Below are 13,827 nucleotides of genomic sequence, written 5' to 3' on the forward strand. Positions count from 1 at the left end.
AAAAACTCAAACAAGATAGTTAATGTGGTAAATCAGAATTGGGAGGCGGACAAATCATTGTGGTTCAAACTCAAAGGTTTTATTTTAATCCCAAAACTCTGTACTAGCACAACAATTCTGGTCCCTATACTAATTAAAAGGATACATGTCAGGATGTCGTACAAGATAGTGTCTGCCGTCCAGAAACCCTAGCCTGATCCCTAGACCTACCACTACAACGAGAAAAAAAGAATCCCATCTCAGCACAAAATTACACAAGGGCCTTTGTCCCTAATGATATATTCTTGGCAGGTTTCTGGCTACCTAAGACTGTCTCAGGATTAACCCAGGAATACTTGAACTAAGCATGATTTCAGTATTCGCACCCAGGGAAGACAGTTTAGCCAATCAGGTGTATTCCCGCCTGCTATTCCAGCCACCCAAGGCTCTTCCCCAGGTGGCGCCCTTTTTTTGTTTGTTTTTAATGTGGGGAGGCAACAGGGAGCCTCTCCCTGTTGCCTTCCCACGTCCACACTCTTTCCCCCCCCCTGCTCTCCTGGAAAATAACCCTATACCCTTCCCCACCCCCTTCCACCCTCCCCACTTAGCTGCTGGGTCAGAGCTTTGTACTCCGGTCCCACGCTCCTCCCGTCTCCCTTTTTTTTTCCCTCAGGAGATTGGCTGCGGGGTGTGAATGGCTTTCACCCGGGCTAGCAGACAGTTACCGTCCATGGCCCCCCACCACTGCAGGGTTGAAAGCCATATTATCACCAGACATTGTCTTGGCCTGGTCCACAGTTCCAGCACATTAGTTCAATGTGTCCCCTTGGGCTTCACACCTGGTGTACAAGGGAGTAGTGAAGTCTCTAGAATACCTGGCTATCCTAACAAAGCAAAGTACTCTCAAATGCCCTTAGACAGCTGGGCCCTGTCCAGCTTGGTTCGAAACATTTGGCTCCTACCCCTTCCTGGGGTCTCCGTTTGCACACCGGCTCTTGGGATTGATCTGGTGGCGGCCCTCTCTGGCCCAGATGGAGTCTCTCCCCGTCCTGGGGCCCCGGGTTTCACACACCCTCGTGGGGTCTCTCAGCCCCGCTTGCGCCGTTTGGTCTCTCACTCCCTCATGGGCTCTTGCCTTCCGACACCAGCTTGGGGTATATGGGTTATCTTCCTGATTCGGGCAATCTGGTGCCTCAGGCAATTTAGTTTTGTCTTCTCACCCCAGCTTGAGGTATTTCCGGGTCTGTCTGCCCTCCTCACAGTTCCCCGAAGACACCATGTACCTGAACTGATACAATGGCATTCCTCTGGAAAGGTGGCAACGCGCTTCTGGCTTCTCTTCTCTCTTCCCCGTTGGTGGGCAGGCTTCAGTGTTTCCCGTCAGTTCATGGCGGGGCTTCAGCGCCCGCTCCAGCCAGCACCGGTTGACCACGTTTCAAGCATTCGCGTCCCTTCTCTTGTCGGCGGGACGACCTTCTCCAGCTCCAGGCCTGGTTCCAGGTAGCAGCATTCCGCAGGCTTTCTCACTCCTCTGTGCTCCATGCCATCTGCATGGGACTGCTTCATGACTCTGCCTTGAAGAAGGATGGGCCCTCCTCTGCATATTGACTCTGCAGGTTTGCTTACCTCTCTCCTGCTCTTCCTCCCCTCGTCTGTCTCCCTGAGAGGAGGCAGCACAGTCCATTGGTCCTGCATTTCATACAATGAGGGCAACAGTAAAGGGTCAGAAATCATACCAGCGACCTCTTTATGAACATTGCCATAGTTGTCTGGTGCAATCCTCATATATCCAATAAAAACATTTGCTTCGTGGGACAAGGGAGGGTAACGCTTTTACCTGTTAAGGGCTGGCTTGTCCTCAAAGGGGCGAGGTGGGGTCACCCCAGGGATCCTGCTTGCCCTTTCCCATGGAGGGTGTTGAGCATAGCATGCTCCCCTCCCTAGTGCCAAAGGAGGTAACTCCCCTTTGGGGAGAGGGAATGTTATTCCCTGGATTCATTACAGCGCCCAAAGGTGATATGTTTGATAGGGAGGCATTTTAGTTGGTTCTACTGCTAGCTGTTCTAAGCCAGGTATTCCGGTTAGTTATTAGTGTTCCTGTTTTGTCCAGAATAAATTACTTCGCTCCCAGTGAATGGGTCATAATAGGATTTCCCAGAAGCTCTGTCAGATTGTACAATTCTGTGTTGGTAGGTGCTAGTATCTTCAGAAGGAGCATCAAAGTCTCCTACCTCAAATAAGCATTTACCTGATATATTTTTCATTAGTTTTCCAAGAGCTTTGCCAAAGGAGTTACCATTTCAGAATCTACCCTCTTAAGTTTGCCTTTATTATAAACATTACAAACCTGAATTAAGGGCCTTTCCCACAATTGCTTATCGGGTGTTGTATGTTTGAGCATCCGTCTCCCGCACTACTATGTCTGAGGGAATAAATCCTGAGACCCAACTAAGTGATCTCTCTGTCCTTTTGGGACTTCTGTTCTGGGTATAGAAACATTATCACATCTAAATACTATGTATTTAATCGACTACTAGGTTTCCTAAAGGTAACATATAGCGTGGAGAGATATAAATGCATGGCAATCAATGTCTTCATACTCCATCCTCGCAGTCAGCCCTGCTTTGTTCCAGCTCATCGATGAACTAATGCTGGTGTTAGGTTTGAAGCTGGTATTAGTAGGATTCGAAAATGGGAGGCATGTGTACCATCAATCACCCTGCTTTAGAGGGTTATCAGAGGGAATGTTCCTACATGACTCGGTGGAAAGTTGGGGTTCAAATATTTGGTATCACCTTGCCAAGTGTTGAGAGAATCTGTGGAAGCTTTAAGTGACACTACACCACATTACATATATTCATCAATTTCAAGGAGTACATATGAAATTTGGGACTCGTCAAGATATGTAGTTGGTTGTTTAATCGCCCCCTGTATCAGAGACCAAGATATGCTGTCAGGCCTCTGAAGCCATGCTTTTGAGTCGGCCTGCCTATCTTATCCTGTTTAGAATTAAAATTCATTAGAACTGAAGAGCTGATTACGATCAATAAGAAACTAACTGATTCAGCTGAACAATCTGACCCATGCCCAGCCACCCTGATCAAGGAAAACCTAGCTAATGTGGTGGAACCACTGACAGAATTGTGTAATGCATCACAAACATCAGACAGCATCCCAACATCACTAAAGGCTGTTCCCAAAACACCCCTCCAATAAATGTGCAGAGACAGATACCCTAAACTACAGACCAGTGAAGCGAAACCTTCTACTTGATGAAAACCAATCTGTTTTTCACTGAAATATGAGTAGAAAGAGCACATTCTGAAAGCACTTTACAACAATACGCCTACCGCACTAGTACTTCTCGATCTATCCGCTGCCTACAATACAGTCAACCATCGGACACCATTATAAAGATTAAAAGTTCAGGTGGGAATAGGTGGTACTGCCTTGAAGTGGATCACCAACTACCTTGACAATTGCACACTGAGGGTTAAAATTGGAGACTTCAAATCAACAATTTCCCCATGAAAGTGTGGTGTTCATCAGGGCTCCAACTTAACCCCATTGCTAGATATAGTTTACATTAAACCCCTGGCATACATCATCAAACTCTTCCCATAATCTTTCCAACTACCCGCAGATGATTCGCTGGTACTTTTGAAACTGGATTCTAATAGCAATCTGTATTTAACTGATTTCCGCCAGAGAATCCAGGATTGACCATAGATCAGTTTTGCATTACTACCTCTGAAACAGCGATTATCTTCTTGGGGATCCCAACCCTTACATCACTACCTTTCAAATTGCCACCCCATCTAGCTAAAGCACCCACCCCATCAGACCAGGCAAAAGAATGTAGGTATTGTTTTAAACACTAAACCCTTATTCAACCACATAGACTCACTGACCCAGAAATTGCCCTTCCGCTCCACATCCTTAGCAGAATGGACCCTATTTGGAAATGGCACATAAAAATGAGGTGACCAGAGACCCTTGTTCTTTCTCACCTAGACTATTGCAATAGTTTGTCTAGCACAAAGTCTAAACCCACTAAGCCAACTACAATTTATCTAAAATAAAACAGCTCGGCTTATTTTGGGACTCAAGCTTTGGAACCATATCTCACCAGGTTTGAAGCATATTAGCTTGCTCCCCATTGCAAAGAGAGCAACAATCACCTGGACTACTCTCCAAATCATCAACAACGTCGTTCCTAAATAGCAAACCCTTAACTAAACAAAAGTGTTACCTACAAGACCACCTAACTACAAAAGACTGATTCATGAATGGAGATACAAAGGGATGTGGAAGCCCATCTACTGAGTACGAACATGGGTCACATACCTTGTTCTATGGAATTTCTTCCACTCAGAAGGGTCTACAACAACGTTTTAGCTCACTGCACCCTTCACAGAGGAGACATATCCTTTGCATATCAGTCTTTGTCTCACCCACAAGGGCAGTCCAGCACCGAAATGTAAGGCAAATCTCCTCTGAACAGGAGTACCACCAGCAACCTCAGACAAGTGTTCCGGCATAGTCGGGTCTCATCAGTGAGGTGAACTGAGCCTCTCTAAGACACAGAAGGGTGCAGTGAGCTAAAACATGGTTGTAGACCCTCTGAGTGGAAGACATTCCGTAGAACAGCATATTTGACCCAGGTTCGTTCTCGGTAGAGGGGTTCCCCACACCTTTTGTAACTTTGTAAAACTTGGGGTTTCACCCTTAGTAACCCAGGGTAATCCAGACGTAGACCCCTTGCTCACTGTTCTTAGGGCAAAATAGGCACTTAAAAATGTCTGTGTTGTATCCAACTCCTTCTTCTGACCTGCCACTCTTGCCACATCCCTGAAAACAAAATATGCCCTTGAGTTACAAAGGGAATCTCAAAATCTAGTTCCATTAACAGAAAATCAAACTGATATGCACACGGATATTAACAAAATAACCTTCCCTCTCCGAGTGATTCCTGTACTTGACTCTATCTTACCTTATGGCTAGCAACTCTGCCACACAACCACTTTTAGCCATTACCTGATCACCTCGAATTTTCCTCCTTTGGCCCTGCAAAATGATATCTGACATATTACTACATCCACTTTTTTATGTTTGTTGTAATATCAACTGCAAGAACCAGAATTTTTGTTTTGGAACCAACAGTGCCTCAGCAGGAAAATGAACCACACTATGTAACCAAAAATCTCCGATACAGATTGTAACTAAGCACACTACTTGGGTGTACAACCTCATCCCATACTTCCTGTTGCACATATGTCACACTATCTACTCAATGCCCTGTTTTATTTTCCCAGGCACTTTGAAACGGCACTCCTGCAAGTTAGCGCATTATGAAACTCAAAAATCAAGTACTTTAGTTTCAGCTAAGAAATGAAACCCTGCCTTTGCCCAGCTGTAGATGACCTAGTTCTCATAGTACTGTGCAGGTTGTGGGGATTGTCTCTTATTTTGGTACTATTTAAAAGTCAAGTAAATTGCATTTTTTTGTATTTACTACTTTCTATAGTTTTGTGATGTGTGTTTCTGGTTTATCTTGTACAGAACTTCGATAACCTTGCCTGGTTCATGGTTTTGAAAAATGATAGTTACATTAAATTGTTATTAACAAAGCATTTCTTAAGCCATATTTCTTTGGCACTTTCACCATCTTAAATATGTTAAGTGGTGGCTGACCAATGGTCTGTTTATGAATGCAAACAATTTAAGTAATTTTCCAGGAGAAAATTGGAAGGTTTTAGTTATACTGATTACATACACAAATCTCCATTTTGAAATCCGAGATGGTGTGTTTGCCCATGCACACAGTTCTTTAAATGTTCATTTTATTGTGGCGCTTTGAAACACAATTCTGTTGTATAAAGCGTCTTACAAATGATCAATAAAATAAATATTTGTATTGATAATGCTGTTATTTTATAGCTTCAGAGACCTGGTGTTGAAGATGTTGCTGTGCTGAAGAAGGAGCTGGTCCAGGTTCAGACGCTAATGGATAACACCACTCTGCAACGTGAGAAAGAGTTTGAGACTTTGAATGAGGAGTGCAAACGGTTGAAGACAGAAAATGCTAATGCCCAGGTAGAAGAGACACATTTTTTTCTGAGTTGTTTACAATTCCCTTTCATTTTAGGAAAATGAAATATAACTGAATTATTTATCCATTTATTGATGATTTGAACCGTTGCATAACAGCTGGCGTTAAACTGCCAAGCTCACCTGAGACCGAAGAGCGATACCAAAGTGTAAGGAATCTTTCCGTATAGATGCCATAGCGTGGGTACAAGCAAAGTAGGGAGTTCTAGTTGGAGGCACTGGAAAAGCTAATAGAGGAGTTGTGAGAGACAAACAGATCTCAAAGCCTGAACCATATTCTGTTTCAACATCAGAAAAGAGCATATGCCCAGATACTTCATATATGCATGTGTTCTTTATTTTAACTTCAGTGCAAACACTTGTTTCGCACTACAGACTCTTTCTCTAGGTGGTAAAGGGCATCTGGATGGAACTCTTACTGCTAAGAGGGTTATGTAAAGGTCATCAATCAGTTTAGGTAAAAAGTATTCCTTTCACAAGTATGCTCCTGCGCTGACTCGTGCGATGCACAGGACCCCACTTATACTGGTATACATAGTTTCTACAACAACCACTGGTTCTGGCTTTGGATTACAGCTGTCATATCTGCATAGGAATTCTGATGCATGTAATTATGCAGAGAGGTTTTTGGAAAGAGTTGGTTTTAAAATGTTGGAATGTACAGCGGTGCATGTACAAACCGGAAATAGTTTTGCCACATTTATGCATGACATTAATTCCTTCGTGCTAGAGGCTACATTATTGCTGCTATTGTGGCTAGTTCTGTACGCCTATGGTGACATTTCATTGTCAATATTGATAGCTTTTTCTGACATTATTACATGTAAGATAAGTGAATCTTAAGGAAACCCTCCAGCATTCCCAAACCATGTCATTCCCTCACCCTTCATTTCAAAATCATGATGCTAGATCACAGAACATCTACACCTCCATTCCCCACCAGTCTCAGTGTAATTACCAGCCTGCCCCCATCATCTCACACCCCTACATCACCTCCGATCCTGGCTTTAACTCCTCCATGACCAGCACCTCCCTTTCCACCTACATCACCCCACCATTGCACCATCACTTCCAATCCACTGCCTTGCAGCGTGAATAATCGTCGGCGATGAGATTCAACCCGTTAGATCTGTGAAGCAGGCATTACCAGGCAACGCCAATATTGAGCGCGAAACTGAAGGTGCATTGTAGCCCTTCACCAATTTAAACAAGATTCACATTTTTCAACGGACCTGTTGAATCTAACCTACAGAATTGCTATATTCAGAAAGTTCAATCTATTACTGCTATAAGAAGCCTTTTAATATGATGGTCACTCCAGACCATGTGACAATACGGCAATCTCATCAATGGGCTCAAATTTAATGTCACCAATGTGCCTTGAGAACAACCAGGGGATCGCAAACACGTGTCGGCTGTCCATAATCTGAAGAATTGCACATCCATTTACTAATCATCTGAACTATTGCAGTGATATAGTCTTTATAGTGGCAGACTATCTACAAACCTTGGGGGTGCAAAGAGCGCGAGATACCTTCCCAAAACCAATCTCTGTTGTTCACTTACTCCAAACTTTGTATGAAGTTTGTGGGAAGCAGGTCACTCGCTGCCACCCGTACTCTATTCATTTTGTTAATACAATTGAACCTTTCTAATTATTGAGTGGTAACTAGCGCACATCCAGTAGATCAATCCCACAACAGCAACCCCAATATATCGGGGTGGGCTCACAAATTAAAAACATGTGAGGGGGGGGGCAGGAAGCACAACTGAGGGATGAGATATTGGTCATGGAAAGGAAGCATAAACGCTTGCACGACTCGCAAACACACGCTAAACTGGCGGTGCTTTGATCAGACTTAAAGTGGATCCTCCCAAGCTCAGAAATCATTCACTAGTTGGTCACAAAGGTATTATTGCGAAGGTCATCGGCCCTTTCATCTTATGGCACTCGCATTGCGCAATCGACAAGCAGTACAAATTATCGATTCCATCAGAGACAGGAACTTACTAAAGGGAGACTAACATATTGACACACAATTCTGCGGTGAACTGTACACGGAACCTACCCCAATAGATCCAAAGCATATCCACAAATTCTTAACCACCATTGAACTCCCCAAGTTGGGTGAAACCCATATAGAAACCCTTGTCACTCCAATCACCACTTTGGAGATACTCCGAGCGATGAAATCCCTGTCTGCGGGTAAGGCCGCTGGACCCGACTGACTCCCATCGATTTTTATAAATCACTAGCTGATGGTCTAACGCCTAACCTTGAAGCTATATACGCTGAGGCGGGAGTTACTGGCTCCCTACCACGATCCATGCTATCAGCTAATATTGTGGTATTCTACAAGAAAGGCCGTGACCCAGGGGACTGTGGATCGTATCAGCCCATTTCTTTAATTAATGCCGATGCGAAGCTCCGAGCGAAATGCCTAGACCAACACATGGAAGGCCTACTCCCGGACCTCATCCACAGGGACCAAACTGGCTTTATATGGGCAGACACTCTGCTGACATTGTTCGCTGACTGCTACACGTCATATCAGGGGGGAAAACCTAGATGAGGGAATCCCAACATCAGACGGCGAGACGTCATTCAATAAAGTCCAATGGGACTTTGTTTCAAGTACTGAACATATTTGGTTTCCCGCCAGAATTTTTCAACTTAGTAAAACTGCTGCATACTCGCCCTACCGCCACTGAACGGTATTACGTCTAGCCCTTTTGATCTACATTCGGGTACACGACGGGGATGCCCTTTATCCCCCCTCCTACACGCTTTTACTATTGAACAGTTAGCGGATAAACTATGGACTGACCTGGGTTGGACCGGAATGCATCGGGAGACAGAAGAACATGCGGACTATCTCCTTATTTATATAAGTAATTACAAGACTGCGCCAACTATTACAACACTTTGACCACATGGCTGGCTACGTTATAAACTGGGCAAAGTCTGAGTTCCTTCTGCTAAGGCTAGACATCCCCTGGAACCCTGGAGGGGTGGCCTCCTTTAGTCTCCAACTCCATTATATCACTGCCCGATCCTGAGTGAAATACTTGTTCATATTATCCCTCCTGGAAGGATAAATGCATTCAAAATGAACTCTACCGAAATTGACCTACCTGTCAATGATGCTCCCCTTTGCCCCTACGAGTCAGATGTTCAGAAATTTAGACATCTATATATCTAAATTTGTTTGGAGGAGCAAAAAAGCGCAGCTTGGACTTGAAATTCTTCAGGCCTCAAAAGAGGACAGTGGCCTAGCGTTACCGATATGGAGGACATATTAATAGGCAGTGCAAGTATTCTGGGCCAAGCGCTGCTCAGCGAAGCAGACCTGGCCAGCTGGAAAACAATGCAATTGACCGTATTGACTCTGGTTGCGCGGGCCAAGGCCCTTGCTATCCCCCTGAACAAACTAGCTGTCAAAATTAAAAAGCACCCGTTACTGGGACCAACGCTCGCGCAATGGCATAGACTCCGGGCGATGCTGGGCTCTCCAGTTCAGGTGACCCCAGGCTACAGTAGTGTCAGGGCACTGTTGTCATATGGGCTAAACCACAGGCTACCTGCCAATCAAGATGCAATGTGGCAACATGTCAGGGTGATGGGCCTCTACGAAGATCAATCCCCACTTAGCTTCCTAGACAGGAGGCGACTGCTTGAGCTGGGTGAATCAAACTGGCTCCAATAAATGACCCTGCTATCGGTGATCAGCAAACATACCACAGAGCAATACCTTACAGCCCCTCTGACGGTGGGGGAATCCGAAATGGAACAAAACACGACCGCTTACCCATATTTACGCTACTTTTACACAATATGCCCCCTCAGTAATCTGATACGCATCCGTATTCTCGCATTCAGTGATCCGGCAATCTGGGGATTCTGTTGGACCCTGGCAATCTGACTTTTTTTGTAGCCATACCATGGTCTTGGTTAATATTCCAAACCCTGATATTCAGTACAAACCTATCCAAAGGATGTATTATACACCAAGCAAACTATTTCGGATGGGTCTTTCGCACTCCCCAGACTGCTGCTGACTATGTGGGAGTCTTGGAAGGCTGGTAACATATCCCGTGGTCCTGCCCGAGGATAGAAACATTTTGTGGCAAGGTATTCAGACAGATCTAGCTCTTAGACGGGACAGAGATCGATATGGCCCCGGGCCCACTGCTATTTGGGGGACAGGGGGAGGATTGACACTCCGACCCCATGCAGTGCAGGATATTGCACATAATGCTATTCGCAGCTTGTAAAAGCCTGGTCCTTAAGTGGAAAGCAGTTAATTCACCCACCAAATAATGCCTACAAGCGCCGCGCTAGACCGACTAGCCGAACCATTCATGTGAATCCTCTAAACACAGCACGACTGTAAGCCAACGGGGTATATATAGCAACCTCGATATATACATAGACGTACAAAGGTGGGCGAGGGTTATAAGATAATAAGCAAAATCAAAAAGAGCATAGGGCACAAGTATATTAAGAAAGAACACGCCTGGCGATATTGGGGATACACACAAATGTAGAAGGGCCTGAGTTGGTACTATTACATTATACAGCCTTATTCAGCTTACAATACTTATGGGGTGAGACCCAATACATTACTTCATAGGATACTTGTGGTGTGTACGGGAACCTAGGGGAGGATTGGGGAGGAAATGGGGAGTTTTTCTGGTAGCTTCGGTCATAGGAAAGGACAAGTTAATCAAATTTCAGCAGTGGCATGTTTTATAGAGGAAATAATATCGCTGATTGCATTCTGTTTTCACAATTTGTTTTCATGTGCCCATATGTAACGGGCCGTTTCAATTAAGATGACACTTAATAAAAAGTTTTGACAAAAAAATACATATATTTGTGAAATATGCTGCCTTTTTGGCTTCTAAATCTGCGGTTTTGTTCCCGCGAGAAATCAGGTCTGTTCTTTTAGTATGCGCTGACCATTTTACGACTGTGATAGTCAATGGGAGCCTTAGTGCATCAAAGAGTTTATCCAATAGGGCTGCATGTTGCACCGGAGTGCCGCCTGCGTGGAGGAATCCCCTCCTTTTCCATTGTGACAAACCTACATGCAGATTTGAAGTCACATAGGCGGAGTCAGACTAAACCGACACTGCCTCATCATTGTATCTTTGGAGTGCAGCGATAAGCGCGACTAATTCTGCACCCTGTGCTGAACAATACAAAGGCAACATCGCGCTTGTAACTACTTCAAATTCACCCTCTTGGTTCAGTTTACTGCTGCTGACCCGGTATTCCTTTCGCTCGTCATTTGGTCAATTTGTGAAGAACCGTCAATAAAGACAGTATACATTCTGTAGTCATGTACATATTCTTTCGCTTCCTTTTTTCCTGCTCTTCTTTCTCTTTCTCGAAACCATCAATGCCCTTATCCAGCTTGTCATATCGGTCCTCTCATCCATTCATTCTGTACTATCGTTAGCCTTGTCTTTTCACTTCCATTTGTCCACTTGCTTATTCCTCTATCTGCATCTGTCTATCTTGCCTGTCCTTTCACTCCTGCCTGTACTTTCTCTCATCACGCCATTAACTTTCATTGTGTGTTGACATATATTTGTGTTCTCTACTTTTTGCCACATTATCCTCACTGTTATAAGCGGAGGGGGGGGGCTCATATGTCGGATTAACATACCCATCTGCTGCTTTCAATTCCTTTAAAGGATAAAATCCCTGCTCTTCAGTATCTGCGCTCTTGTTTTCAGAAGGGGAAGAGAAGCCGAAGGAGTTGCATTCTCCTCTTTATGCTGATTAAGCATCCACTCCTTCTCAAGCAGATCTTCTTTCTTATTCCTGTACATCTTCCACAACTCTAAAACAGCCAACCTTTTCTGTACATTCTTCTCCTTGTGTGTAGCATGCAAATATGTTGTCATATGTCGCAATAGTGTTTTTGACAATGAACCTCTTGAGGCCATGCCATGAGTGTTTTATTAGTCGTGACTCCGTGTGATACTGTCTAATCTTGGGTGTATATCTCAGTAGTGTGCGTCATAGGTGTAAAAGAGGTGTGTCCCCCATAATGACAAGTCGATCTCGTCTGTCAATACTTACCAGATTTTTTATTATTTTATTTATTTTATAAAGCATACCACACTGATTAATTCGCACAAGCACCATCATTCGCCGCTTATTACCAAAAAACTATTTTTTAACCACTTTAAAAATCTTTGCAATGCTGTTCTTTTTGTTCCTTCATTTTACACTTTCTATACATTTTTGCTAGCTCGTTATTTTTTCCCTCCTGATTGACGTCAATCTCTTCATTTAAAAATATGATCACCTCAATGTTTATACTATCATTTTATATCTCCTAACCTAGACACAATAACAGTTTGATACTGACATATTTATAACCCCATACACATTTGCACTTTTTAATTTTCTGCGTATGCCTTCCTTTACTATCTCTAGGAAATGTATCTCATCTCACTTTTTACCCCATTTTATAGTTTACTACAGACTCTTCTTTTTGGCCTTGGCTCAGGAATCCTTGGAGTTTTTTAGTGCGTACCCTACCGCCCCTCTTGGAACCCAGAAAAGAAGGTATCCATTTCTCTTCTTTCTAATTTCCATTAATCCTGTTACTTCTATATATATATTTACAATACAGTCACTTGATCTATTTTTGCCACTTTTGATGTTCTACTTACATCTGTGGCTCAGCTCGAGTCCCTCGGCATTGACTCTTCCCCAATCGACCAGTTCGCCTTCAGTCCGCGGGGCACCCGCGCGAACCGGACAGGAATTCCGTCAAAGGGGGACTTGCCAACCGAATCTTCTCACAAGTGTTTTTACGGGCCGATCTCCACAGGAAGCGCCACGGTCTTCTGGGTAATGGCAAAAGCAAACAAAAGTCAGAGAGTCTAGATCTGGGCCTAGGTCGATTAGACCAGAACCATCTGCACTGCTACTAAAATGTGCTCTAGCACCTGGAAGCATCTCATGTCCTAGATGGAATTTTCAATAGCGATCTCAGATCCAAATAACCGCACAGACTTAAAGAATATGGCAAAGTACTACTTTATTATCAGCATAAAATAAAGTAGGGCAATCTGGCAAACCGCAAGCTGTAGTCCACACACTCGCACCAAAATTTGATTATACTAAGGTTTCATACCTCGATATGCATCATTTATGATGTCATCTTACATGGCAAACCGTGAAACCTTTGGAAGGGAGGGATTGGTTAAGGGAGCATGTATACTTCTATATCATGTAAGTATTAACAATATTACTGGATGCCCCTTATCTGGTGGGTACGCCTTGAACCACCTCTAAATACGTATAATACAGATTCTCCAGCATGGGGTCTGGCATGGATTCACATGCTCATGAATATTCCCCGTCGTCAGGCTGGGAATCCTCGGTAAAAAAAAAATCAGTATCAGTTTTGTTTCTGATCTCTTTCTCAGTAGTTACCAATCACTGGTCTCTGGGTCATACTGCCCCCAGCCAATGACTGCCCTCTCCCTAAGCCCCGCCTCTGGCAGCCATCTTCAGATTTTTACCGCACGCTCAAGTGTTGGGAGTCCTCGTGTTTAGCTCTCGAGCTTTTGCTGCGTTTTCGCGCTTTTTGAAGGAGAATTTCTCATTTTTCGGTCAAATAGAGCCTCAAGCTCCACCGTCTCCACATCCGATTAACAGGGATCCATGTCGGATTTTTCTACGCCCCTCAAGGGTGAAGATTTTGTCGA

At 44.1% G+C, this 13,827-nt stretch overlaps 1 protein-coding gene across 4 annotated transcripts in view; it reads left to right on the forward strand.

Annotated features, from left to right (window-relative positions):
- The window catches only part of EEA1 (early endosome antigen 1), a 1,786,886-nt gene that overhangs the window by 432,175 nt on the left and 1,340,884 nt on the right, over positions 1-13,827 (forward strand). For all 4 annotated transcript variants that reach the window (XM_069629072.1, XM_069629073.1, XM_069629075.1 and 1 more), the window contains one exon: positions 5,920-6,075. In XM_069629072.1, coding sequence (XP_069485173.1) covers positions 5,920-6,075 — 156 coding nt within the window. The remainder of the gene's footprint in view (positions 1-5,919; positions 6,076-13,827) is intronic.

This window comes from Ambystoma mexicanum, chromosome 12 (genome assembly GCF_040938575.1).
Source record: "Ambystoma mexicanum isolate Mex_15411 chromosome 12, UKY_AmexF1_1, whole genome shotgun sequence".
Classification (NCBI taxonomy): Eukaryota; Metazoa; Chordata; class Amphibia; order Caudata; family Ambystomatidae; genus Ambystoma; species Ambystoma mexicanum.